The sequence below is a fragment of the Xiphophorus couchianus genome, chromosome 6, assembly GCF_001444195.1.
Source record: "Xiphophorus couchianus chromosome 6, X_couchianus-1.0, whole genome shotgun sequence".
Taxonomy (NCBI): Eukaryota; Metazoa; Chordata; class Actinopteri; order Cyprinodontiformes; family Poeciliidae; genus Xiphophorus; species Xiphophorus couchianus.
The window spans coordinates 18,546,094-18,570,525 of record NC_040233.1 but is presented as its reverse complement, the minus strand read 5'-3'; the positions used below and the strand labels follow the sequence as shown (position 1 = coordinate 18,570,525).

At 37.6% G+C, this 24,432-nt stretch overlaps 1 protein-coding gene across 2 annotated transcripts in view; it reads left to right on the top strand.

Moving 5' to 3' along the window:
- The window catches only part of egfra (epidermal growth factor receptor a (erythroblastic leukemia viral (v-erb-b) oncogene homolog, avian)), a 43,016-nt gene that overhangs the window by 7,837 nt on the left and 10,747 nt on the right, over positions 1 to 24,432 (top strand). For both annotated transcript variants that reach the window (XM_028020828.1, XM_028020827.1), the window contains 17 exons: positions 10,914 to 11,065; positions 13,314 to 13,500; positions 13,602 to 13,733; positions 13,839 to 13,907; positions 14,159 to 14,277; positions 14,603 to 14,744; positions 16,438 to 16,554; positions 17,113 to 17,239; positions 17,323 to 17,396; positions 17,484 to 17,571; positions 17,843 to 18,042; positions 18,151 to 18,283; positions 18,715 to 18,805; positions 20,679 to 20,836; positions 21,558 to 21,596; positions 23,300 to 23,444; positions 23,536 to 23,658. In XM_028020828.1, coding sequence (XP_027876629.1) covers positions 10,914 to 11,065; positions 13,314 to 13,500; positions 13,602 to 13,733; positions 13,839 to 13,907; positions 14,159 to 14,277; positions 14,603 to 14,744; positions 16,438 to 16,554; positions 17,113 to 17,239; positions 17,323 to 17,396; positions 17,484 to 17,571; positions 17,843 to 18,042; positions 18,151 to 18,283; positions 18,715 to 18,805; positions 20,679 to 20,836; positions 21,558 to 21,596; positions 23,300 to 23,444; positions 23,536 to 23,658 — 2,096 coding nt within the window. The remainder of the gene's footprint in view (positions 1 to 10,913; positions 11,066 to 13,313; positions 13,501 to 13,601; positions 13,734 to 13,838; positions 13,908 to 14,158; positions 14,278 to 14,602; positions 14,745 to 16,437; positions 16,555 to 17,112; positions 17,240 to 17,322; positions 17,397 to 17,483; positions 17,572 to 17,842; positions 18,043 to 18,150; positions 18,284 to 18,714; positions 18,806 to 20,678; positions 20,837 to 21,557; positions 21,597 to 23,299; positions 23,445 to 23,535; positions 23,659 to 24,432) is intronic.

Genomic DNA, 24,432 nt, shown 5'->3' with positions numbered 1-24,432 from the left:
CTTCCAGATTTGATAATGACATGCTAGCCTAAGATCAATATGTCAAAGAGAAAGAAAAGTAAAATTAAAACAACTTGTTTCACACATGACTGCAGAAGCCCAACTCTTTGGACAAAAGACTTTTTATTTAGGTCTTTGTTGTCTCCTTTGACACTGGCTTATCTGTCTTCCTTGACCTTAACTTGCCTTGTAGACATGACTTTACAGCCCTGTGCCAACAGAGAGAAGAAAGAAAATCCTGTTAGCTGAAAGTTACAATGGTTAGAAGGCAAAAAGACATTTAGATGGCATTAAGTGTGTATTTAAGTTGATTTATCACCAAAGAAACAAGACCAAGAATGGTTGACAAAACCCAGTGACAACTACTATATATACCTGCATGTAACAAAGAAATTAGTTTGGCTAATGAGCATAAATGCTTGGGTTTATATGGTTGCTGGATTAAACCAACCATATAATTTTCACCTGTTCGTGGGAATTTTTCTCAAATATTTAAAATCACACTCAGTTTGTGTGGAGATTTTGGTATTCCCCTATTTATTTTGTTCATGGCTGATATTAAAGTCAAGATCTTAAACTTTGTCGCATGTAATATAACTTTTGGAGTTGTAGCCATACTAAATTGTGTTTAGTCAACATTTATACCACAATTTCTGCCATTTTCAAAATTCAAGTTTAAAGTTCTTGGAACATCCCGGATTTATTAAAGTCATTAGGGTTCCTTTTGTAGACGTGTCAAGTTGGCATCAAAAAACTTTATCCAGTCTGTCTAGTAAATCCTAATGTGTAAACTGAATTTGCAACGGTCAGAGTTTTGTAGCCAATTTACCACGATGAAGCTTTAACCTGCCAAAACAAATTGTGTTACTGTATTTAGTTAAACTCACATAGTTTGCATATAAAAAGCTCCAGATCCCCATGGCTGAACATTTTTGAAATTGCTCTGTGAATTTCAACTACTCCACTGAGCTCTGAATTCATTTCCTAGTGGGACTTTGAGCAGAACATCTTTATTACACTATGTTTTTTCATAAGTGAAGCCAGACACACATAAAATAAACAAATAAAACTTTAATCATGATCAAAATAATAACACTAAAGAGAACTGTACTCTCCTTCTCTCATTTGCAGGGTCATAACCAATAAACCTGTTATTGCAACAGCCTGAGTTGTTAGTTGAGACCACACATTTTAAGTGTGTAACCAAGTACTTCATCGTATTACAGCTCTGTGCCACTTAAAGCATCATTAGATGGCCATTGTCTGCAACTGTACTTTAATTTCATAACAAATCACTTGAAGCTTAATGACTGTGTGACTAGTGGGAAAACTGGAAGGGTTGAAATGCTCTAGAGTGCATTCTTGGAGTTGAGCCAGGAAGTAAGGATTAGCCCTTTGGACCCACAATATATCCACTACATCAACAACCTCCCCCTGAGCTGATTAACTGGCAACCTGATGTTTTATTTTTTAATATGTATCCACTGGATTTATTTATATCTGAACATTATTGCAATGATCAGGTGCCAAGAAGATTTGCAAAAGATTAAAAACTCTGAAAACCGTATTGGATTTTCAGGTCAATGGAGACATCAACAGCTAAGTGAATTGGATTTATTTAACCGTTGAGGCTGGGCTTTTTAAGTTCAGGTACAGGTGGGACACAAATTAAATGAGAAAAAGTTGTAGGGGTTTTTTGTTTTGCCTAATGCCCCTTTTCAGGGTGAAAGGTCACTAGAAAGTAATTTACTCTGAAGTAAAGGCCCCAGTTGTTCTTAACGGTCAACCTAATCCTATGATTAAAAAAAAGGAAGCAATTTTACAATGACGAAGGTGGCCTCCTCTAGGGTGATGTTTAAGAAGATTATTAGTTATGTGGAATGACTGAAGGTCTCTACATCCTTTGGACCTCAATGACTTTCATTCCTCCTACATTGTACTCAGAAAAATAAATTTTTAGTGAAGAGGTGATACTGAACTGGTTTATAGCTCTGGCCAACTGTTTACTTAGAGGAGAATAAATAAATAAAAGGATTGAAGTGACCATCATATCAATGACGGTTTTATGTCCTTATTGTACTATAAAGATGAATTATAAGGGAAGCCACTTATCTCCCCACACAGTTGTCTTTCATGGGATATTTCTTACCAGACCTGAGAACATTTTAAAACTGCTTTCACTAAAAAATGATCTGCTATAAAGCAGGGTAACATTTACCTCAGTGATCTGCTATAAAAAGTGAGCTTCTCACCGGCAGAGCAAAGAGGCTGCTTGTATCCAAGATCTTGTTTATGGATAAGCCTGTAAATCAAGAGCTTTGCCTTTTGGCTTGCTCTTCATCTCAACAACAGACAGACACATTCCTGCAGACAATGCCAGGATTCATCAGGTTGAGGATTTAAATCCAACTTCAATAACCACATTACAGTGCCATTTGGCAAGGCTCTTGATGCAAAGTAGCTTACTGAGGTGCTAATCAATGTGTGAGCATTTTCACTGAAGGGAGCAGTCCACCTTTTTTTTTCTGGTGGAGTGATCTAATGATATAATATACGACTGGTTTTATCACACCATCATACATTATAGGTAAAGATTACCTGAAAATGATGAATGGGATCTGTTTACCCTGACATCTCCTTCCTCTTGATACAAAAGTAAGGGTAGTCTCACATAAGGGCTCCAGTTATATAAAAAACATCTTCTTTGGAAGCAGGCTTTGCATTTGAGACATTTTTTTTCTATTTTTAAATACTTTTGATGTGTTTTGCCTGAGGAACTGAATATGTAATTATACTCCTGACAATGGAAATAGTATTTGATGTGCCAGTCACACTGATAATCTAATCATTTTAATTTTGACAGTATTGTAACTGATGAGGGATTCAATCTCTTCACATTAAAATGGCAAAAGGCTGAAAGTTTTTCCTCAACAAAGACAGACTGGTGCAGTTGAACCTTTAACCGAAATTTAGTGTTGTAGAGGTTATGAATCCTTGCTTGTACTTTGACTGTCAAGGATTCACTGTGTATTTCATAGACACTTCATCCAAGCCAGGGTCCTTGTGTTCAGCAGTGTAGCTGATAGTGAGAAAAGGGTTTTGTCTGTCAAGTCTCTTGCCTTTGATGACTGACGGAAAGCAGCCCAGCCTTTGCCTGAGCTAAATGCCTGAGTGTGTTTCTAGTTAAGAGGGTGGCCTTGAAACAACAACCCTCCTCAGTCATAATTATCTTAAACAAGCATTAGACATCATTGTGAGGATGTGCTAAACATGCGTGATGTGCCCTTTTGTTTTCTGCTTTTGGTCAACAGCATATCAACTCGCACATTGACAATGGATGCAATTTGAGTCGTCGGGATGAGGTGCTAGCTGCAAAGCCAGTATAACCTTATGTCCTTCTGTTCTATTCACACTGCAGCCGAATGTGTGCATGTGGGTGTTTTTTTTTTGTTTTGTTTTAGAGGTACTTGTGAATTTTACTAGAACTCCACAGGGGCAGGCATGCTGGGCAGCGGTCCTATGTAGCATTTGAGACATTTTCGTTGTATTTGTCATCATTCTGTTTCCAAGCTTTTCCTGTTCATATTAAATTGGTCATGTTTTAGATGAGAACAACAGCACATCTAACACAAAACAGTTCTAAGACATTAGAAATTAAGTAATGTTCCCCTCTCCATATAATCCTTTCCCTTGAACTCTATCAGTTTCTGACTCTTGGCCTCTGCCAGGATCAAGGAGGAAGAATTTACTCCTTTTAAATACTTTTGATGTGTTTTGCCTGAGAAACTGAATATTTAATTATACTCCTGATAATGGAAATAATATTTGATGTGAAAGTCACACTGATAATCTAATCATTCTAATTTAACCATCATTGGGTGGATTTGCCACCGATGATGTGCAAAGTTTTTTATTTAAGTGGTGAGTAACGTCTGACCAACAGTGAGGTTTAATAGCCCAAACACCAGGGCGTTTGTGCTATATTCCTTTTATGGGATCACTCTGGGTTGCTTTAAACATGACGAAGGTATAAATTAACAGTTTGGTTCACAGGCAGCAATCTGAAACATTGGCTAGATCTACACAGAAAGGGACCAGTCACTTATCGGGCTAAAAATAAGAAGCTCTTGAGTAGAAAGGCTGCCTCAGAGAGTGTCTATCTCATAGTTGAAGTGAGAGTTATCTTTCCTTCTTGTTCGAGTGCTCCAACTTCACCTCATTGGTTCACGCTGGGAATGCTTGAACCAATAGGGAATTCCCAAATTACAGCTACATTCTCCTTCTAGAATAATGTGTGAAATGTGTGGGTCTGTGCACTTTTGTGGTTAGTGGGATTTTTTTTTCTGTTTCTTTCCTCTGCTCTTCTTTTCCAGGCATGGCTCACTGGTGGTTGCTGGAATGAAAGTTTTAAGGAGGGGGTGTATAGACTTAGTGTTGAGTTAGAGGCAGCACGCCCACTACATTTCTAGCCTTCCCTTCAGTCTTCCTGTGGGAGTAAAGAGGAGTAAAGTTTTAACAGAGGAAGGAGTAAAAGAAAAAAAATACAAGTGTTTGGTGAAGGGGCGTGGCATCTTGGCTAGGATGGACTTGAAATAGAAGAATGCTTGGATGTTGAAGAGGAAATGGTTGAATGTTGGTGGCTGCTTTATTGTACTTTCAATGTAAGTTAAGAGAACAGCAGGCAGATTGTATGGTGATTTTTATACAACAATAATGAACTTTCCAGCAAAGAATGAAGGAGAGTTGTTCGATTAAAAATCGATTATTTAGGCCAGGTATATGTTCACGTCACACTGAAAGATTATGTGTAACCCCCAAGCACAATTCAAGAATAATACAAATTTGGCACAGGCAAATCATGTAGAAGGACTCTCTGGACCCATGTCTTAAAATCTAAACTAAATCCTTCTGAAAACACTGTTTAATATATCATTTTCCAAAGTCTCTTTGGGTTTTAGTCATTCTTTCCTTAACTTTCTCAGAATGGTGTTGTTGAACATGTAAATTCCACATTAAGGTCAACCCCAGTGGTTGATCTTTGATCTGTGACACTTCTTACAACTGACCCCACATAAAAACCTTGTTGTGAAACTTAGTGTAGAAAACCATTTGCTATTGGTCCGTGTATTCCTTACTCCATTTGTAAAAAGTGGGATCAGTTGTGTTTTAACAATGTGTCACTTGTGGATTATTCTGAGAGCAAGTTAAACTTTGAAAAGTAGGTCCAGTCCACTTTTTTTCCTTGGGAAGAAAGTCTGTTCTGTTGTGTAAATCCCTTATAAATTCACTTCATATGGATGTCATAGAAACTGCTTAGACAATTAAAGGTCACTATTTTCCTTCGCTGACTTTCTAAGAAAATAGTAGCCCAAGAAAATGAGTATTCAGCACTTTGCGTTTCTCTCAAATCTGTGGCGACCCTGGATGCTGTCAGTGAAGTTACCCAATATTAACTTTTTCTTGTGTGTGCATTCTAAATGGCTCTGTTATTCATACACACAGTTTCCTGTGTTGGGTTTGTTTTATTCTCTCACTTTCATTTCATGAGTTTTACTTTACAAATCATTCTCTGAGCTTCATTTAGAACATCCTTTTGTCTTCCCCTTACAGAGAAAACGATCAACTATGGTACTGCTGCTCAAGTGTTGCAGGGTAACTTTCTCAACTGACCCCTGTGCAAAGACGAACTTGTCTTCTTGCAACTAAAAACTTCAATGTGCAGGTAGTTGTGAATGAACAACCTCATGAAGACCAAGAAAAAACACAAGACAATTAAACTTGTGAAGAAGTTTGGATCAGGATTAAAACATTATCTAAAGCTTTTGAAGATCTCATTGTTCAGTTCAGGATTAAAAAATTGAAGGGCATTGCAGAAACAATCAACCAGATCTACAATGGAATGTTTAACTCAGTGCTTGGCTGTGTAACTTAATCTTCCAGTCATAGTCCAAACCTAATTCCAATTTCTGTTCATAGGTAAAAATCTAAGGGGTATGAATCCACTTGAAAGCCACTCTAGTTACTGACTACTAACCAGCTCTATAACTATTGAAAAGAGTATCTCACCAGGTGTTTAAAAACTGCAGCAGGGAATATGGAGTTTGAGTGAGTATACATTCTGTTTTTTCCTGTGTTTGTGCTGAACCTAAATCCATGGTTTCCTCACTCTGAGGCTGAGAGTAAACATCATAAGGGCTGCAACTCCAGGTATCTGGAGTGTCTCACTGACTGTAAAGAGCACTGCTCGCAAGCGGAAAGTAAACACAAGCCTTTTTGGTCTTTATTTGGTCACTTTGCTGAGCTTTCCACAGACTAAACTTCACTGAACTCAAGCTGAGGCAGAGCCTGTAAATGTGATCTCAGAGGTTTTAAATGTTTAGAAGACACGTGACGTAATGACGCTTCATTTGCATCACTGCTGGCCTTAAAGGAAGGGTCATCCACGTCCATGCACCAAGTGTGATGCTTTACATCTCTTTCTCCACTGTTTGAACCCACAGCCACTGTCTGTTTCCCACATCTACAACTCTTAACCGAACCACATACCACAGTAGACTATTTTTTAAAATACCCTTTGAGGGGTTTTTTTTCTCTCGTTTCCTTTCCGTAAGTTTTGCTTCACGAGTCATCCTCTGAGCATGATTTAGATCATGCCTTTGCCTTGCCCCCACAGAGAAAACAATCAGCTACCTCTCCTCTAGTGTTGTAGGGTGACTTTCTCAATGGACCCCTGTGCAAAGACCAACTTCCCGAGATGCCAGAATGGCTAGTTTTGTTGCGTTCAGAGAATGGGGCGGAGAGGAGGTATCCTCAAGCCTTCAGGAAGGGATCTGTCTTTCTTTTCAAAGGCCACAGGACATTTTTCTCTAAGGGAATATTTCATCTCCCACACAAAGGAAGTCTGCAATTCCACTGGTCAGAGAGCAGGACATCAGGACATTTAAACTTCAAAACTTAGTGGGTTTTTTTTCCAGCTGGTTTTAGCTTTCTGTGACATAAGATCTCTCATGTCCTCTTTAATATATAAAAACATTTGAGCAGGAAGTTTGAGCTGAATGCACTGAGAATCAAGGAAATTGGCTTTGGAAGATTTACATGTCCATAAAGTCTGGAGATTTGGAAACAGGAGACAACCCACAGGAGCTGAAACTTTAAATCAATAAAAGCAGATTGCTCTTCTTATTTTCTCTGCTCATCTCCACGTCAGCCTACGCTTCCAAGATAGAGAAGGGAGTTACCCATAATTTAACATTAACACTGGAATTCATCTTGGCATCGATCTCTTAACAGCAGAAGATCGCTGCAGAGTGGGTTATGTAAGATTCTTTGGTGTAATGCTGTTGACTTGGGGAGAAAAATAAACAAGTCCTGTCAGCTAGCATAGTTACCTCTCTTTCTTCCTGTGTGAGCTTTCATGTAATGCAATCACCTGGTTCTGGAGATGGCCTAATTGAATTGGACTTGGTGAATCAGAGGAAGTGAACGTGGCAGGACGATTTCTCCTGTCTCTGGAATAGATTCCCAGTTGCCCAGGACAAGCCAATCCTAAGTTCTGGATATTGGCTCTCTCTTCTTGTTGGAAATGCTAGAGCTCATTTGAATTTGTTGGGTACCCACCACATATATGATTTTAAAGCATATGGACTTTAAATTCTTATAAAAGAGATCTTGCCCTTTTTGTGAGCTAGTATAGAGTACTTTGTTATTTAATAATTTTTATCATTCCCGCAGATGTGTCTATGTAAAACTTCTGAATGGTACATTACAAATCGTGATCAGGACTTGAGGTAGCATTTTAAATTACTCTTGGCTCTCTTATCTATCCCATGCACCAGAAGAGAACCACAACATATCCCCCCCCCAAAAAAACTGCAAAGTAACAAAATAGTTCCAACTCAAATATCTAAATTATTTTCAACTGTTTTCCGACATGTTTTCCTACACTACTGTGATTTTCCTGGATAATGTGCAACTTTAATTTACCCCAGAACTGCCCACTCACATTGTAAACTGTTTATAGATCCAGATACCTCTAGGTTGTTGCAAGTATTTCACAACCATTAGACAGTAGGGTAGAGTGGGAAAACAAAACACCTTTCTTTAATCACGATTTACTTCAAAACCGTGAGTCAGAAAATGCATTTCTTCACATGAATTCTTTATTTTGATCTGAACTACACATCTGACTGTTTTCATGACTTGATCTTTCCACGTTTTTAATTATGTCACCCTGAGCCAGAGGCCTTGCTCATACCTTGAACTTGAATATATGTTTGGCTAAAAGCACATGTGTGGGATCAGACTGACTTAAAAAGTAACTAATTATTCTAAGTGATAATCACAAGCAGTTTCTGTTTCTATAGCTGTCCAGACTTTATAGCCTCAAGAAACAAATATCTACCCACATCCTTGACTTCCAGCATTAGTCCCCAAGTAAACATCAAAAGCGTGATGTGCAGCCACACATTTCAGCAAGCTTAGATGACTAATGACAGGGTTTATTCAGTCTATTGTTGAGCTCTGACTGAGGGCTGATCAGTGTAGCTCAGTCCAGGAAGCGTTTTGTGTTGCACACGTTGCTGCACACACACCCCTGCACGCCAACACACCCTTGCACACACTCATGTATGAGGCACTGAGGTAGAGATACACCAGACCTGCCACTCCTTGCTTCGGTTTTTACCTTCTGGACATTTAGTGACGACAGTACAGCTGGAAGTGAGTGAAGCAATCTGTAATTAGTCGCTGTCACAGTATCTGTTGCGTCACTGAAAAAGCCCCCCTTCCCTGGATCGTACACCTTTTAGCTCACAAAATTGTATTACGGATGAGTCAGGTTATGTGACAAAATAGTTCTAAGAGAGTAAACATTGTTTTATTCATTCATCTTGGCTTTTATAAGGGTAGTTTGCATATTGTGCAAGCATTTGTTATCCATTCATCTCATAAAAATCAGAGTCATTTCCCTCTAGAGAAAAGTACAGGTTGTGTTGCTCAAGATGAAATTTCACAAAATATAAAAAAAATATCCTACTTCTTTCTAATGTGCTGTAGTCGAACAAGGAAGCGTGTTAATGGTTGTGGTACATCAGGTTATTCACCACCTGCAACTCGGTTATGAAATGAACAACTGGGCAAGCTGCATGTTTACTGTGGATATACGCCTGCAAGCTTAAGCAATAAACAGTTTTTCATTTTTCCTTCCTGGATTTGGGCTCAAAGTGTGAGCTTCAGTAAGAGGAAGTTTGCTGCACCTTAAGTCACCTGTTTCAGCTGGCCGTTAAAACTCATTGTAGCTGATACAAAGGCATCTATAGCTCTTGAAATAACTAGACCTGTCAGGTCATCAGAGACCTGCTTAGTCAGTGTCCCAAGACCAGAACTAAACAACGTGAGGCAGCGTTTAGTTTCTTTATGCTCCTCACTTCTGGAATAAACTCGCTGAAAACATGAGGCACAGAAAATCTGTTGGCTCCTTTAAGTCAACAATTAAAACCTAGAGATACAGTATGTTATGAAAAAATTCGGTCACAATAAAAGAAAACCATTGTTTAAGGAAGAAAGCCTATGAGTTTGTTAAACTGGTCCATTTTTTATGTGGCAATGTGAATACGTTTACAAGTAATTGTGATGAGCTGTATTTGCAAATTTGCATTTTGGGTGCTCAGATATTCACAGCTGAATAATCAGAAAAACCATGCGCTTATTAGTGTTTCTAGTTTGACTAATAATTATGGGGATAATTACATCTCACATGACTACCCTAATTAAAGCAGTCAGCTTGCCTTGGCACATCTGCTTTTGTTGCTAGGGTCTGAACTTCATGCCACCAAGATCCCTGGGGGATGAACTAATGAGGATTAAGAAAAGGGAGGGCAGTAGACAGATGTTTCAGCCTAATTCTTACTGATCTGGTCAGAACTGTTGTTTTTTTATTTGTGTGGGAAAAGAAAGGATATGATGATACAATGTACTATGAAATAATTTAACTGGAAGAAAGTGTATCTCTCTGTTTGTGGCTTGATCTCAGTACAATTGCTTGAGCTCCATGTTTGTATGTGAAGTGAGGTGTGTCCCAGTATTCAGATTGCATGCTTAGACTTTCTTAACTCTCAAGAGCAGACATGTTGAGGAATGTGTCTGGGACACTACAGTGGCCCCTGCATTTTTAATAAACAAGACATAGTCGTCTGTTTTTCTTTTTTAACCCATTTCTCTTTTCATCCTCCTTAGAACATGAACCCAAAAATGAGCTGCTTAGACACAACTTAAGCACAAGGAAGAATATTTGTTATGCTTATGGCTGTGCATGTTTTGCATGTCAGTATTTAGGATAGATAACTCCAACATCACAGACAGTCAGGACCTGTCTGTTCATGACTGATAAGATGACTGGATACAAGTTTCAGAAAATGATGTTGTTTGGAAGCTTTATTCAGAACAAAACTATTGTGCTTATCAATATTATTGCCTTCTTTTTAATATTGTAATGTTTATCAGCAAACAAGCCTACATTATCTGCCCATAGTTGTAATACTGCAATACTGTTAGTGATACTTAAGAAAGTGAAAGTTGATCAAAATGCCTGGAAACACTTGTTCTGTTTTTTCCCCAACTATTCTCGGGAAATATTCAGATCTGTGCCAGAGTGCACAAAGCCAGAGCTAGAACCTGCTGCATCACTGAGATTTGAGATCTGTTGTAGATTAACCCCCAATTAGCAGTTTCGAGTCAAATTCACCACAGTTGTGTCTGTGCAGACAGAATTTTACCAATAATGATATTGGGTCATAACTGAGCCAGATTGCTACATGATAAGAAGATGTTTGTAATTATGAAAACCACAGTGCTTTTGGGGTGTTCACAGAATCAAATAATTTTCTTTTTTAAAATTTTTTTTAATTTCTTTCCAGTTTGCCAGGGCTTCAGCAATCGCGTCAATCTTATGGACAATAAAGAGGACCACTACCTGAACATGGTGAAGACCTACAGCAATTGTACTATTGTCCTGGAAAACCTGGAGATTACTCACGTAGATGAGAACCGTGACCTGTCCTTCCTCAAGGTAAAAGCCTACACTATGTTACTATTACATTTGAAACAAGATGTAATCGTTTCTATATTTTATAAAATGGATAACTTAAATTTGAATAAAGGTTTCCAGCTTTAGGTCAGGTATTATTAATTTTGCAAACTGCCAAAATAATAACAAAGAATTTCTCCTCTGTTTTTGGTTATTCTTTCCCTTAAATACATGATAATTGTCCCCCGACCCTTAGGCAAAAAGTGTTTCCACCCTCAACATCGGCGTTTTCCTCGACAGGATGACATATTCCAGATAAAATGCACTTTTTTCTTCAAGAATATCATTTCAGCAGCATTAGAAAGTGATCAGCTATAAGTGGTTGCCAGTACAGATACAACTTCATAATCCATATATGTCAGTGTTTCCCCAGTTCAGTGGTTATGAACAATAGCTCTTTATGTTTAACAAAAGTACATTTTAAATTAACCTGTCCACTTTGGAAAGTAATACTCAGAGAGTGTCTATCTCTCTGAGTACTGCTCATTATTATATACGTTAAATGTATATAATAATGTCATATACAAATATTATTTAGATTATGTAACATTTTGTTTATGTGAGTAGTTAAATTCACTCAGTAAAACACATGATTGATCAAATATGGACTGATGTTTTCAAATCTTTATTTCTTAATTATGCCAATTTTTTCTTTGTTTTACACCTAATAAAAACACAACATATAACACTAAAATATTACTTCAGACCAATACAAAAGACATTTTGAAAACCAAAATGGGAGGTTAATGAAATTTGTTTATTACCTGATTTAGGGTTGCTTTCAAAAAGTACTTTGATTCTGTCAAATTACCTTCATCCAAACACATTTTCTCATTTATTGAATGTGAGTGCATATTTTACACTTTTTAGACTGATATCTGTAGACTCTTCACAATTGTAATTGGCTGAAGTCTGTTCAGAACAAGTGCTTATAATGATTTATTGTGTTTGTACAGCTCTGGTTAAAACTTCATTCATAGATCAGCTGTAACTGCAAGATTTTGAGCACTGGGGAGATGTGTTATAGGACCACACACGCTCCTGGGCTTCACGCTAGCCCACACAAGCACAGAGTAGTCAGCAGATACAATACAGCAGTTTTAAGGGGAATCTTTTTAATGTCCCATTTGTACCTTGTTCACCTTTCTCTGTGCAGATGTCAAAAACCAAATGTGTGCGAATCTGAGTTAAATGTATGAGTTAATGGATATCTCTCTTAGCGGTATTTTAACCCTGGATTAATATACTTGTTGGACTAACAATACTAACATTTAACTTTGTACCGACAGTGAGAAAGATCTGCCAATCATAACAGAGCCACAAAACAAATCATGTCTTTGAAAGGAATAGTTATTGGAACATATTATGTTAATTGGAATTTATTTTTAAAATGTTAAACAAAAGAAATGCTTTCCTTCTTTCCAAACAATATAAAACTTTGAACTCATATTTAACAGACTTCCTGTGTTTCTTTGCTTTGTTCTGGGAGCATGACAAAGGATGTGCATTTATGAGATGCTTAAATGGGACAAACAAAACATTTTCCTACTGAAATTTTTCTTGAAATGTTAAAATTGGCAAACAAAAAAAATACATTGACCCTTATATGTTGCTGTGAAAACCCCTTTCTTCTTCTTTTGCTCTTTTGTTATTCTTGAAAGGTTGAGGCCATCAAACAAACTGTCTTGCCAAGTAAAACCCCTTGATGGTTTTCTGGAAAACATTTAATGTGACAAAAAAATCAAAAACTGAAGAAATTTAAGTGAGGCAAATTCTGCTCAAAGGTCATAGTCTTGATGAATCATTTCTTGAAGTAATCGTCAACTAATTTAGCAATCGATTAATCAATAAAGGGTGTGTACAAATTCAAAAAATGCCATTTGCTGAAAGAACACTCAGAGCACAAAGGATTGTGCAAAAAATATATATACAACTTCTATTTACCATTAAAAAAACAAATATACCACTTGAGACAAAACTCAAATGGCATAATCTTAGTTTCACCAGGTTCAAATTCTGTAAAAAATTATTTTCTTATTTTCTTACTTTCTTACTTAATTATTTATTTATTTTCAGTTTTTCATATATTTCGAATATTGTATAAAATTGCAATTATATTATTACTCACCATGTCTTCAGTTTTATTGGCATAGCTGAAAAAAACCCTGAATTGTCAGATCCTGTATGAGGCTAACAACTAGGAGTATTTTTTTCTTTCCCCTCTCCACAGTCAATTGAAGAAGTGAGTGGCTACGTTCTGATTGCCCTCAACACAGTTTCTAGGATTCCCCTGGAGAATCTGCGCATCATTCGGGGTCACTCCCTCTATGAGGAAAAGTTTGCACTTTCTGTGCTTGCCAATATTGATAAAAATACAGGTCAGGGAACCACCGAGCTTCTTCTGACCAGCCTAACAGGTAGATGGAACCCTAAAAGGATCATGTATTTCATGACGTTATGTTTGACGCTGAACAGTTAAGCATCATAGTTTGGAACTGCCTTTCGTGTTTGTTTGCAGAAATTCTCAGAGGAGGTGTAAAGTTTTTGAACAACAAGCTTTGTAATGTAGAAACAATTCAGTGGTTTGATATTGTCAATGCTGATACTAAACCCAGCATGGAACTTCAAGTGGCCGGAAACAACCCATTCTGTAAGTGCTTCCATTCACAGCACAAGGAAAAACAAGCAAAACCTTTTTTCTGTTAATATGTGACATTTTTTTAAGGTGAGATGTGACTTACTTTTCTTCTTACAGGTAACAAATGCCACTCAAGTTGTTACAATGGTTCATGTTGGGCACCTGGTGCAGAAAACTGTCAGACCCGTAAGCTCTTGTTGATTTAAAAAAAAAATTATTGTCATGTCAGAATCCAAACTATTCTATCCACTAAATAGTAAAATTGTCTATTTATAGTTTTATTATACATGTTTACACACACTCCAACATAATTTTAGTATTTTAAATATCTTAAGCATTGTAGGATTTGGTATTTTAAAATTATTTCTTTATCAGAATAAGAAAAGGACCTCTTGTAAAGCATAAACCCACTGTGTTTTTACCTGTGTCATCTCCAGTGACCAAGCTGAACTGTGCACAGCAGTGCTCAAAGAGGTGCAAAGGACCTTCACCAAGCGACTGTTGCAATGAGCATTGTGCAGCAGGATGCACAGGACCCACAGCCGCTGACTGCCTGGTGAGATAAAGAACACAACTAATGAATACACTCAATATTTCATAATGTTCTATTCAATCTGGCTGAGAACTCTATTTAAAACTTAGTCCTGTCTTAGTAACCTCTGCTTTTATGATTGGAAATGTTTTTGTTTTAATACCAGAGAGACTCATAACTGCTGATTAAATCTTTTATTTGGCAGGACCTTGGGTACCAGTGTCTGCACACTCGCTCTGTACAGCTTTGAGAATTAAGCCAAGGCTATGATAGAGGAATGCAGTGTTATCATTAGGAAGGGGCTCTGTTTTGGTCCCGCTGCACTAGATGACTGTTGTTTGTGCTGCAGGCCTGTCGGGACTTCCAGGATGACGGGGTTTGTAAGGACTCCTGCCCTGGCCTTATGCGCTATGATCCCAACCTACACCAGCTGGTCCCTAACCCCCAAGGAAAGTACAACTTTGGTGCCACCTGCGTGAAAAACTGCCCACGTAAGAATATAGTTTTCATTTTGTTTTCTTGTTGTAAATCCATCCATCAATACATCCATCCATGTCTATAAAGTATAATTAAAATGTTTAATGGGGATAATTATCACTTAGCAACCCCAAATTAACTTTTTCAGAAAATGTGTATATTACTAGCCTGGCCACTGGCTTCCAGTGAAATTCTGCTCAATTCCCATCTACCTTCACTGCTCTGTCTGGGATTTCTCCCATTGAGCTTGATTCTCTGGTGGAATTTCAACTGTGCCAAAAGAAGGAGAAGTTGTGAACGATGACTGTGCTGTTTTAGAGTTGTAGTCTGTTCGCAATGGCAGCGGAGGAAGTGAACGAAGTCCATGTTGGCCATGTTTCCAAATATTGAATTAATATTAAGCGTTGCCTCGTTCAGCTCGGGATATCTCTCTTCGCAGTGGGGAATGGTTGTTTAGAGTGCACCCAATTTCCCGTAAACATTATAGTTGGTGCAGATGCAGATGCAGCACATCTCTTATGTCATGGCCAAGCATTAGCATTTGGTTACAATTTAAAAACTTCAACAGACTATCTGTATGAAGCAAATCATAGAACAAGGGCATGACTTTTACCAGGCTACTAAATTACACAAGTCCAACAAAAGTTATTGATTCCAGGACCAGTTCACGCTTGCTGTGGCTATCCCTGTTGCATTTTATTTTACCACACTGTTTCCTTCATCTTCACTTTACATACATTTTCTTAGACAAAACACTATGTAATCAAGCATCTTCTTTAACATCAACCTTTTCTGGCTTACTGTCCTTGTGGAGGGTGTCAGATACTGTCTGCTGGACAACTGGTGAAATCAGCAGTAAATCCCTATTATTGTGCAGGCCGTAACAAGGTCACAACATAGCATCTCTGTATTAAAATCAATTTCTGACGCCACTCCATTTTTGCTTACATTTTGTGAAGAATTAAGTTTATGTGTCTTTTCCTTCAGTAGTTTTCTGTGAAACGCCACCACAGGTGAGGGTGGCAACAGGTTTTTCAACTAAGTTGAGTCATTTGACACAGCGCAATGTGAAAGTGAACCACAGCAGCTGAAAATGTAACATGTTAGAATTTTGGTCCCTAATCGAACCGAATATACTGGACTATCAGATGTGAAAACAACCTATAACACAGAGGGTGATGCACCTTCAGGACCAGAGTTGGAAAACACTGTTGCAAACCACAGTCTTAAGAAATAACAGAAATAAAGTCTTGCACTCTGTTTACCCTAACAAAAAAGTTTGCATCTGCGCTGACATGGATACATACTGCAAATAGAATTAGCGGGTTACATGTGTAATACACATTATATATGATAAGAAATATTTTGCATGTTGTGCAATACTAAACATTTGCTCAGGTTGTCCTTGAGGTTTGTTAGACATTAAAAGGAGAGCTTGTTCAAGTTTAATAATAAACTATAGAAACAAGAAAGAAAACTATTGTGCTTCAGAGTGTGTTAATGCAACATCCCATCTTTTAGAAGTTTAACTTAATGCATGATTCAGTCCATGTGACCTACTAGATGTACTTCCAGCTATGTGGTTGCTGCTCCTGAAAATCATCTACAGAATATTTATGTTTTCTGTCTTTTTTTTCTAATAGTCTGACTGTGTTTGATAAATGTGATAGTGTTGGCCTGAATAGCTCTATTTTTCAATTGTTCCAGATAATTATGTTGTGACCGATCATGGTGCGTGTGTGCGGACATGCAGCGGTAACACATATGAAGTGGAAGAAGGAGGTATCAGGAAGTGTGCCAAGTGTAACGGACTGTGCCCAAAAGGTTCGAGGTTAAGCTTTTACTATCCAAATGAAGAAATGTTTCTGACAAAAATGCAGCAATGACTGTGGTATAGTGACTAATGCTTCTAAAAAACATGTATTTGCATGTATTACTAAACATTTTATAGTTTTAGTGATTTCATTTTTTCAGCTAAAGCTGACTTGTATAATAATGTAATTAGAAATAATTTATGACTAAATATAACTAAGTTTTATACTCTTATATTAGATATATGGCCAATATACTTTGAGTGTCCTTCAAAGCACTTCATACATTTAATCAATTATTATTGTTATTATTAAAACAGAAAATAATAACAAAAGTGACATGTTTAAATTTTTATATGTCTGGAGCATACATCAATGTTGTCGTTCTGACTGGATCTCCATCAACTGACATCTCAGTCTACCAGATTCATATCCAGTTATTATAACAAATGTTGGAAAATAATGTCTTATGTGATTTGTGTTTTAGGGCTTTTAAATATCTCTGCTAGTTTTTCTTTATGGAAATAATGGTAATTTCAACACATTATTTGCTTTTTTAATTGTTCCACAGTGTGTAATGGACTTGGGTATGGAGACCTGACTTACATACTATCTGTCAATGCCACCAACATCGGCTCCTTTAAAAACTGCACTAAAATCACTGGTGACATTACTATCCTTAGAACATCAATTCATGGGTAAGATCTGACCCTGCTCTGACATTTGACCTCAACATTTGTTATCCTGACCATTTTAATGTGTTATTGTTGTTGTTTTTAAGTGATCCCTATACCAAAACGCCAAAGATGGAGCCAGCTCAGCTGGATGTGTTTAAAACGGTTAAGGAAATTACAGGTAAGATTATATAAGATGTGGCTAATGCATGACATACTTGATGAACCTTGGACGCCTTCGTAATTAACAAATCATCTGTCCCTTCAGGACACCTGTGGATTCAAGATTGGCCGAAGAGCATGAACTCGCTCTCACCTTTTGAAAATCTAGAAATCATTCGAGGAAGAACAAAGCGGTATGTTTGTTGTAAAGACTACCCTCCTACTTTATCACGATGGTGAAATTTGTTTATTACAGCTGTTGTTTTAGATTATCAGTCCTTCAGAGAATTATGAGACCTTGCCTCCTTTCCTATGTGCTAAACCTGTTAAATTTCTTATCCCAGTGGACTCTTCATCTCTACAAAAACCTTAAAGGACTAGCACTTGGAATTTCATGTACTATAAGAAATTATCAGAGGATGTCATTTTTATTTCATCCTTTTTTTGCACTTATATTTTGGGTAGTGGTAGCCGCAGCTTGGTTGTGACACTGCTCGATATCGACTACCTTGGCTTTCGGTCACTAAAGGAGATCAGCGACGGAGACGTGGTCATTATCAAAAATCACAACCTTTGCTACATGGATGACAGCTACTGGAAAAGGTTCTTCAAATCAGGAGGCCAAACTGCAACAGTCAATGAAAATGCAAATGCTACCATTTGTGGTGAGATTTCCGTTGCTTTTCAGGCATTTAATTTTGCAATGACCCAACAAATTTCAAAACTGGGGCAATTATCAAGAACTCTGTTTAAAATTTTACATCTGGTTTTAGTCCTGAGGAATAAGACCTGTGACAGGAAGTGTACAGCAGACGGCTGCTGGGGCCTAGGCCCGGACATGTGTTTCGCCTGCCGTGACTACAGCCGCGGCGGGAGTTGTGTTGACTTCTGCAACATCCTGGAGGGGTAAGGGAAGAATCTGGGCTTGATTCCTTTTTAAGCATTGAAATCTGCTGTCCTCTATTTCAGACAAACAAACAGTCTGAAACATCAGATCTCAGTGTAAGATAGTTAATTTCTTCAAAGTCTGTTGTCATACCATGAGTATTTCCAGACTATGTCATTAGATAAATTAGAGGATTATTGAAAGAAAGCTGAAGATCCAGGGTATTTCTGAAGTTAAATCTCTAGAAGATGTAAGACAAACATTGTTGGAAAAATGGCACATAGCACTCACATCTGTTTATCTTTGGAGATATTTGTCAAACATTGAATCTTGACATGCTTACAGTTTAACTTGGCCCTGCAAAAAGCAGATCAAATGAAGCTGTTTAAATTGAAGCTGCCCTGCAGCAGCAGTCTGTCAGCTTTGTTAATTTTGTTAAATTGTTTTGCAGCGAGCCACGGGAGGCGGTCATGAATAAAACTTGCATGGAGTGTGACCCTGAGTGTCTACGCATGAACGGGACAGCAACTTGTCAGGCGCCGGTACGTATATTTTGTGCAGTTAAAGAAAAGACACTCACGCTTAGCACATTTGTGAACATAATTGATGAACATCTTAACATTAATGCTGCATGAAATCCCTTCCAGAAGTGTCAGCGATTTCTCCATCAGCGGCAGCTTTAGCAGATCATCCTGCAGGGCAGCCGCAAGACATGTTGTGTTTGAAGGAGGGGTGTGACTGTGAGATGAAGTTGGCTAACTGTTTGCTTTTTTATGCGCATAATCCTGTATTTTGATTAAAACAAGTTTAGGCCTCTACTTTTTTAAAAATATAACAGGGGAAATGTATGCCATCATTGTCAACAACAGAAATGCTGACTGAGTAAAGATGCTCACCTGTGGTATTAAAATGTTAAGATACTGCAATCCTGTGCAGAAGATAAACACAGCGCCTTGGAAAATTATCCACACCTCTGGAAGTTTTTCACGTTTTCTCATATTACAGCCACAGTCTTCAGTATGTTTTACTTGGATTTTATTTGACACGGCAAAGTAGCTTATAATTGTGAAGTGGAAGAAAAATTATACGTGGCACTGGCATCCATTTGAGGCGGTAGCTTGTGGAACGAAATTTTGCTGCAATTACAGCTGCAAGTCTTTTGGAGTACTGTAAGTCTCTAGCTTTGAACATCTAGAAACTTGATCTTTTGGCCAATTCTTTTTTCTTAAGTTCATTTCTTCTCTCAGACTCTCTGTCTGTATTGAGAGCATCAGTGAACATTGATTTTATTTTTTTGGTTTTGTTGGAGGGTGTTTCTCTACACCCTCCATTGTAGTACATTGACATCGAACTACAAAGAAAATAGTTGAATCAACTGAATTTTTTCAATTGGTAACAATTAATTAAATTAAGTTTATCCAACTTAATTGATTAAATTTGTTTAACTTGACAAATTTAAGTCAGTCATACTCAAATCATTTAGTATACATCAAATAAATAAGTAAACTAATCAAGGATCTTTTTTAAGGTATTTTGGCTTAGGTTGCCTTTATTTGGCAATAGTTAGACAGGAAAGTGGGTAATGACAGAGGGGGAAGACATGCAGCAAAGACCATCAGTACGGGAATCGAACCTGTGACACGTGTCGAGGATTAAGGTCTCCTTATGTGGGTTGTGCTCTGTTCTGCACCACCACAGCACTCTGGTACAGAATCTGTCCCTGGTGAAGCTTGCGTCATGATGTCAGACGTAGGATACAAACATGACATTGAACTTAATTGTTTCAAATAAAATCTAAGTAAAAACTTCCTTGAAGTTAAAAATCTGTAACTTCTAAGTTAATTCAACACAAAAAAAGCAATTTATCATCACCACTTAATACCAAAAGTATTAAGTGGGATTAATGTAAATAAATCCATTACATGAACTACAGCCCAAATGTATTTTTATTTGGCCATGCACTGCATTACTGGGCCATTCTAACATATGAATCTGTTTTGATCTAATCTATTCCTTTATAGCACTGCCTCGTCTGGTGTCTGCTTGCTACACCTGCAAGATTTTCCTCCAGGACTGCTCTGTGTTTAACTCGATCCTTCTTTGTATGAACTCAGGCCAATATACTGTATGCTAAAAAGCCTCCCTGCATCATGATCCTGCCAACACCATGTTGCTTGCTTAATTTTTTAGGGTTATCAGATATAAAAAAAAAAGTTTTTCTAAAAAAACTCTAAACCATTTTTTATTTTGTTTCAAGGGGAGTGGATTTTGCAAACATTTTCCACATTTATTAGGATGATAAATGCAGTTTCCTTTGAAGAATTATCATTGTAATATTTGACAGTATAATATTTGCAGCAATTGTCAATAGAGTTGTAAACATGAAAAGTGTGTTGTTGTATTTTTTTCTTCCAGGGTCCTGGAAACTGTACAAAGTGTGCCAACTTTCAGGATGGACTGTACTGCGTGCCCCGTTGTCCCCAAGGCGTGCCTGGAGAGGGTGACACCTTGGTGTGGAAATACGTAGATGAGAAACGAGTGTGCCAGCTGTGCCACAAGAACTGCACCAAGGGGTAAACACGGTTGATACCCGAGAGCTGAACATTACGTTTCTGAGTTGAAAATGTTTGTTTGGTGGAACAATGGCATGAATCTGAAAGGCTAGGTCAGCTAAGTTTACAGAAGTCAGGAGATTTTATTGGAGACAAAATGAAAAAAACAGACGAGTATGTTGGTATGTTTTTCCAGATATTGTTGCCCTCTTCATTTGAAGTCTCCATTGGTTTCCCTTTTTTATTGTATTTATTTATTCTCTAGCTGCAGTGTTTAATTTTAGTGGTCTGTAGTCCTTTGTGGAACAAAACCATACCGATACAAATCTGAAATGAAAGCGAGCCAAATGTTCCCTGTGATATACAATCAACACTGAGCCTTGGTGGTATATGGATGAGTGAGAAGGAAAATGGGTCTGACATACCTTCAGACCACTGAGAGCAGTCATGTTACTGGGTCTTTTGTGTGTGTCTTGTAAAGAAAGGAGAAACTGATATATTTCTAAAACATTTCAATAGCTTGGAAATGTGGAAATAAATAGTTCCCAGCTGAACTGAGTGATTTATGAATCCATTCAGAATATTTAGTCTATGTTAAATATTTTTGCTGGCAGAAGTAAAGAACACTAGGACGTGTAGCAACAGTCATATGTTTTTGATGGTTACCGCCTGCAAAGCCTGGTTTTACTTCATGTTGTTGTGTTTATGGACCATATTTTCATTAGACTTGTTGTGTCTTCAGGTGTGTGGGACCAGGTCCCGAAGGTTGCCAAGGTGAAAGGTGAGCTTACATTTGACTGAATGTGTTTGAGTCATTCACAGTTTGAATGTTACTGTGCAAGTGTGGCGTAGGACAAATGGAAACGCAATGAACTCATTTAAAAAAAAAACTAACTTGATTAATTTGAACTCTTTTAGTAAGAATTAGTTAGGTGTTTTCAATCAATAGGAAAGGTTCTTGAACAAAGTATGGAGAACTATGCAATCTGAATACTTTTTTTTTTCCAGTAGCAAAATGTTGTCCTTTATTCCATTTACCTTCCACATATATTTCTATACTTCCTCAACCCCTTTTTTTCTTCTTTGTTTTCATTTTCCCTCATGTTTCTTTGTTCCATTCTCATGTTTTTTCCTTATTTTCTTCCTTTCATCCTTATTTCCTTTTTTCTTTCATGTGTTCCTTTGTACCTTTCCTTCTTTCTGCCCTTTGTTTCTTCTTTCCTTTCCTCCTCCTTTCATTCCTTCCTTCCTATCTGCAATAATTAAGGAAACTTAAATATTTTATAATCTGAAATTAACTTAAAGGAGGTTAAACTCCAAAGAACTGAGTTTGTAAAGTGTATTGATTTTTTATATAACATTTGTTCAGGAACCTTGATAGAATGACAAAGATTTTTTTTATCCACCACATTTAATTTATCAAAGTTTTGACTTTCAAAAAGAAGTTGATTGATTTTGTACTATGACTCAAACAAAGCAGATCTCTGAAGACCACCAAAAAAGAAGTAGTCAATCCTCATCAGGCTGGAAAATGTTACTAATTTATCTCTGGGATCTGTTTGGACTCTAACAATCCGCAGTCAGACAGGTTGTGTACAAATGTGGGGAAACTCGAGATCATTGTTACTCTGACCAGAACTGGTTGACCAACGACTATCGGTCACGTCATAAAAAAACCCAGTATAACTTCTAAGAAACTGAGCAGTCCTTTCCCACATTGGCTAAGATTTAAGGGCGTCATCTTGTGAACACTGAGCAACAATGGTGTTCATGGAAAAGCTGCATGGAAAAAGCTGTTGTCTGCCAAAAATACAAGCCTTGCTACCTGTGTGCAGATTGTCACAGGAACTGTGCTCAAGGTGCTGGACACTAAACTGAACTACTTTGAGAAGCAGCAGGAAAACCATAAGCACACAATTCGTGCAATGCAAGACAAACTAAGCTTTTGTGGTGACTGAGTCAATGCTATAATTTCAAGCCAAAAGAAATACTGTAAAGAGACAAGAACAGACCAATTTTTGTAAGTACACGCAAACCCAATCCGGAGTCAAAAGAATAGGCATTGGAATGGTCTTCTCAGCTCACCACAAAGGTTTTCAATTAGACTCAGGCCTCTGGACTGAGATGGTCGTGGAAGAAGGGTGACTTTGTGTCTGGTGAATATTTTAATGTTGATTTAGTGTTTTCTTTTGGAGCATAAATCTGCTGAAGATAACGCATTTTCAGCTTAGCTTTAGTAATTATACGCCTGGAAAAAATTTTCAAACAAAGTCAATATGAAATTATTGTACTGTAATAAAAGAATAGTTAATTTTGATGTTGTTTTTTCAGCAGGCCAATAAATTCATTCCCATCTGTATAACACATATTTGTATCGGTTTTTCTGGTTCCGTTTATCTACTTTTTCTTCTCACTTGTGTCTTCAGGTATGTTAGTGTTCTTTATGTTTATATACTTACATATTTTTCTATATATTTCTGGAAGGCCTTCAGGTCTCTCCATAATTGCAGCTGGGGTTGTTGGTGGACTGCTGGCAGTTCTGATCGCAGGCCTCTCTGTCTTTGTGCTCCTACGCCGCCGCCACATCAAGAGAAAGAGGACAATGCGCAGACTGCTCCAGGAGAGAGCGGTAAGGAGAGACAGCTTAAGCTCAAAGCACAAATTCACAGCGTTTTTTTTTTTCTGGTCATGTTTTTATGAGTCCCTCTCCTTCCATGCAGCTAGTTGAACCTCTCACTCCAAGTGGACAGGCACCAAACCAAGCTCTGCTGCGGATACTGAAGGAGCCAGAGTTTAAGAAAATTAAAGTGCTGGGATCAGGAGCCTTCGGTACAGTTTACAAGGTAATTACAGGTTTGGCTTGCATAATGGCTTATTGTAAAATATAAACTCAAGTGCTGAGCAGTTTTGAAACTCTGTTGCTCCGTCATGCTGACTTTTCACAGATCTACATGTGTTTTCAATTTTTCAATTACAACACATTTTTAACTTGCTACATCATGCATGACTGGCTTCATTGCTTCTGTCAAAGCCGTTGCTCTAATCACATTTGGGGATTTGTATTTAGGACACAAAAATCTGCACTTTGGACTGTCTGTTTATTTCCATCCTTAATTAAGAGGTAAATCTTCTAATAGAGGACAGATAAGTCAAATACAGTGTGCAAGTGTGTATTTCGGTGTTTGTAGGACTGATTAGAACGTCAATGAAGAGTTAATTTATTTCAGTAATGCCTTTGTAAATGGGAAAATGGGAAAGAGTCTGGGTTTTATATCTACAAAGGGATATTTCAAGCTTTTATTTCAGATTGTTTTGATGATTATGGCTTACAGCTACTGAAGGTTCAAAATTCTAAATTTTAGAATATTTCTGAAGAGACCAATGAAGATATTTTAATAAAGAGAGTTGAGGAAAGCTTCAGGTGATGGCTGTGCTGTTTAATAAAACACATTGGATCTCCAACAGCAAGTGGCTCAGTTCCCCAAAACATCACAAAATGAGCACCTTCTTCCTGCCACACTTTATTTTTCCAGTCAACTTTCTAAATTCAACCCTATGTGTATAGTCTGATTCTTTGTCAATGAGCTTTTGTGGCCTCCTCTCCTAATAGTTGGTCA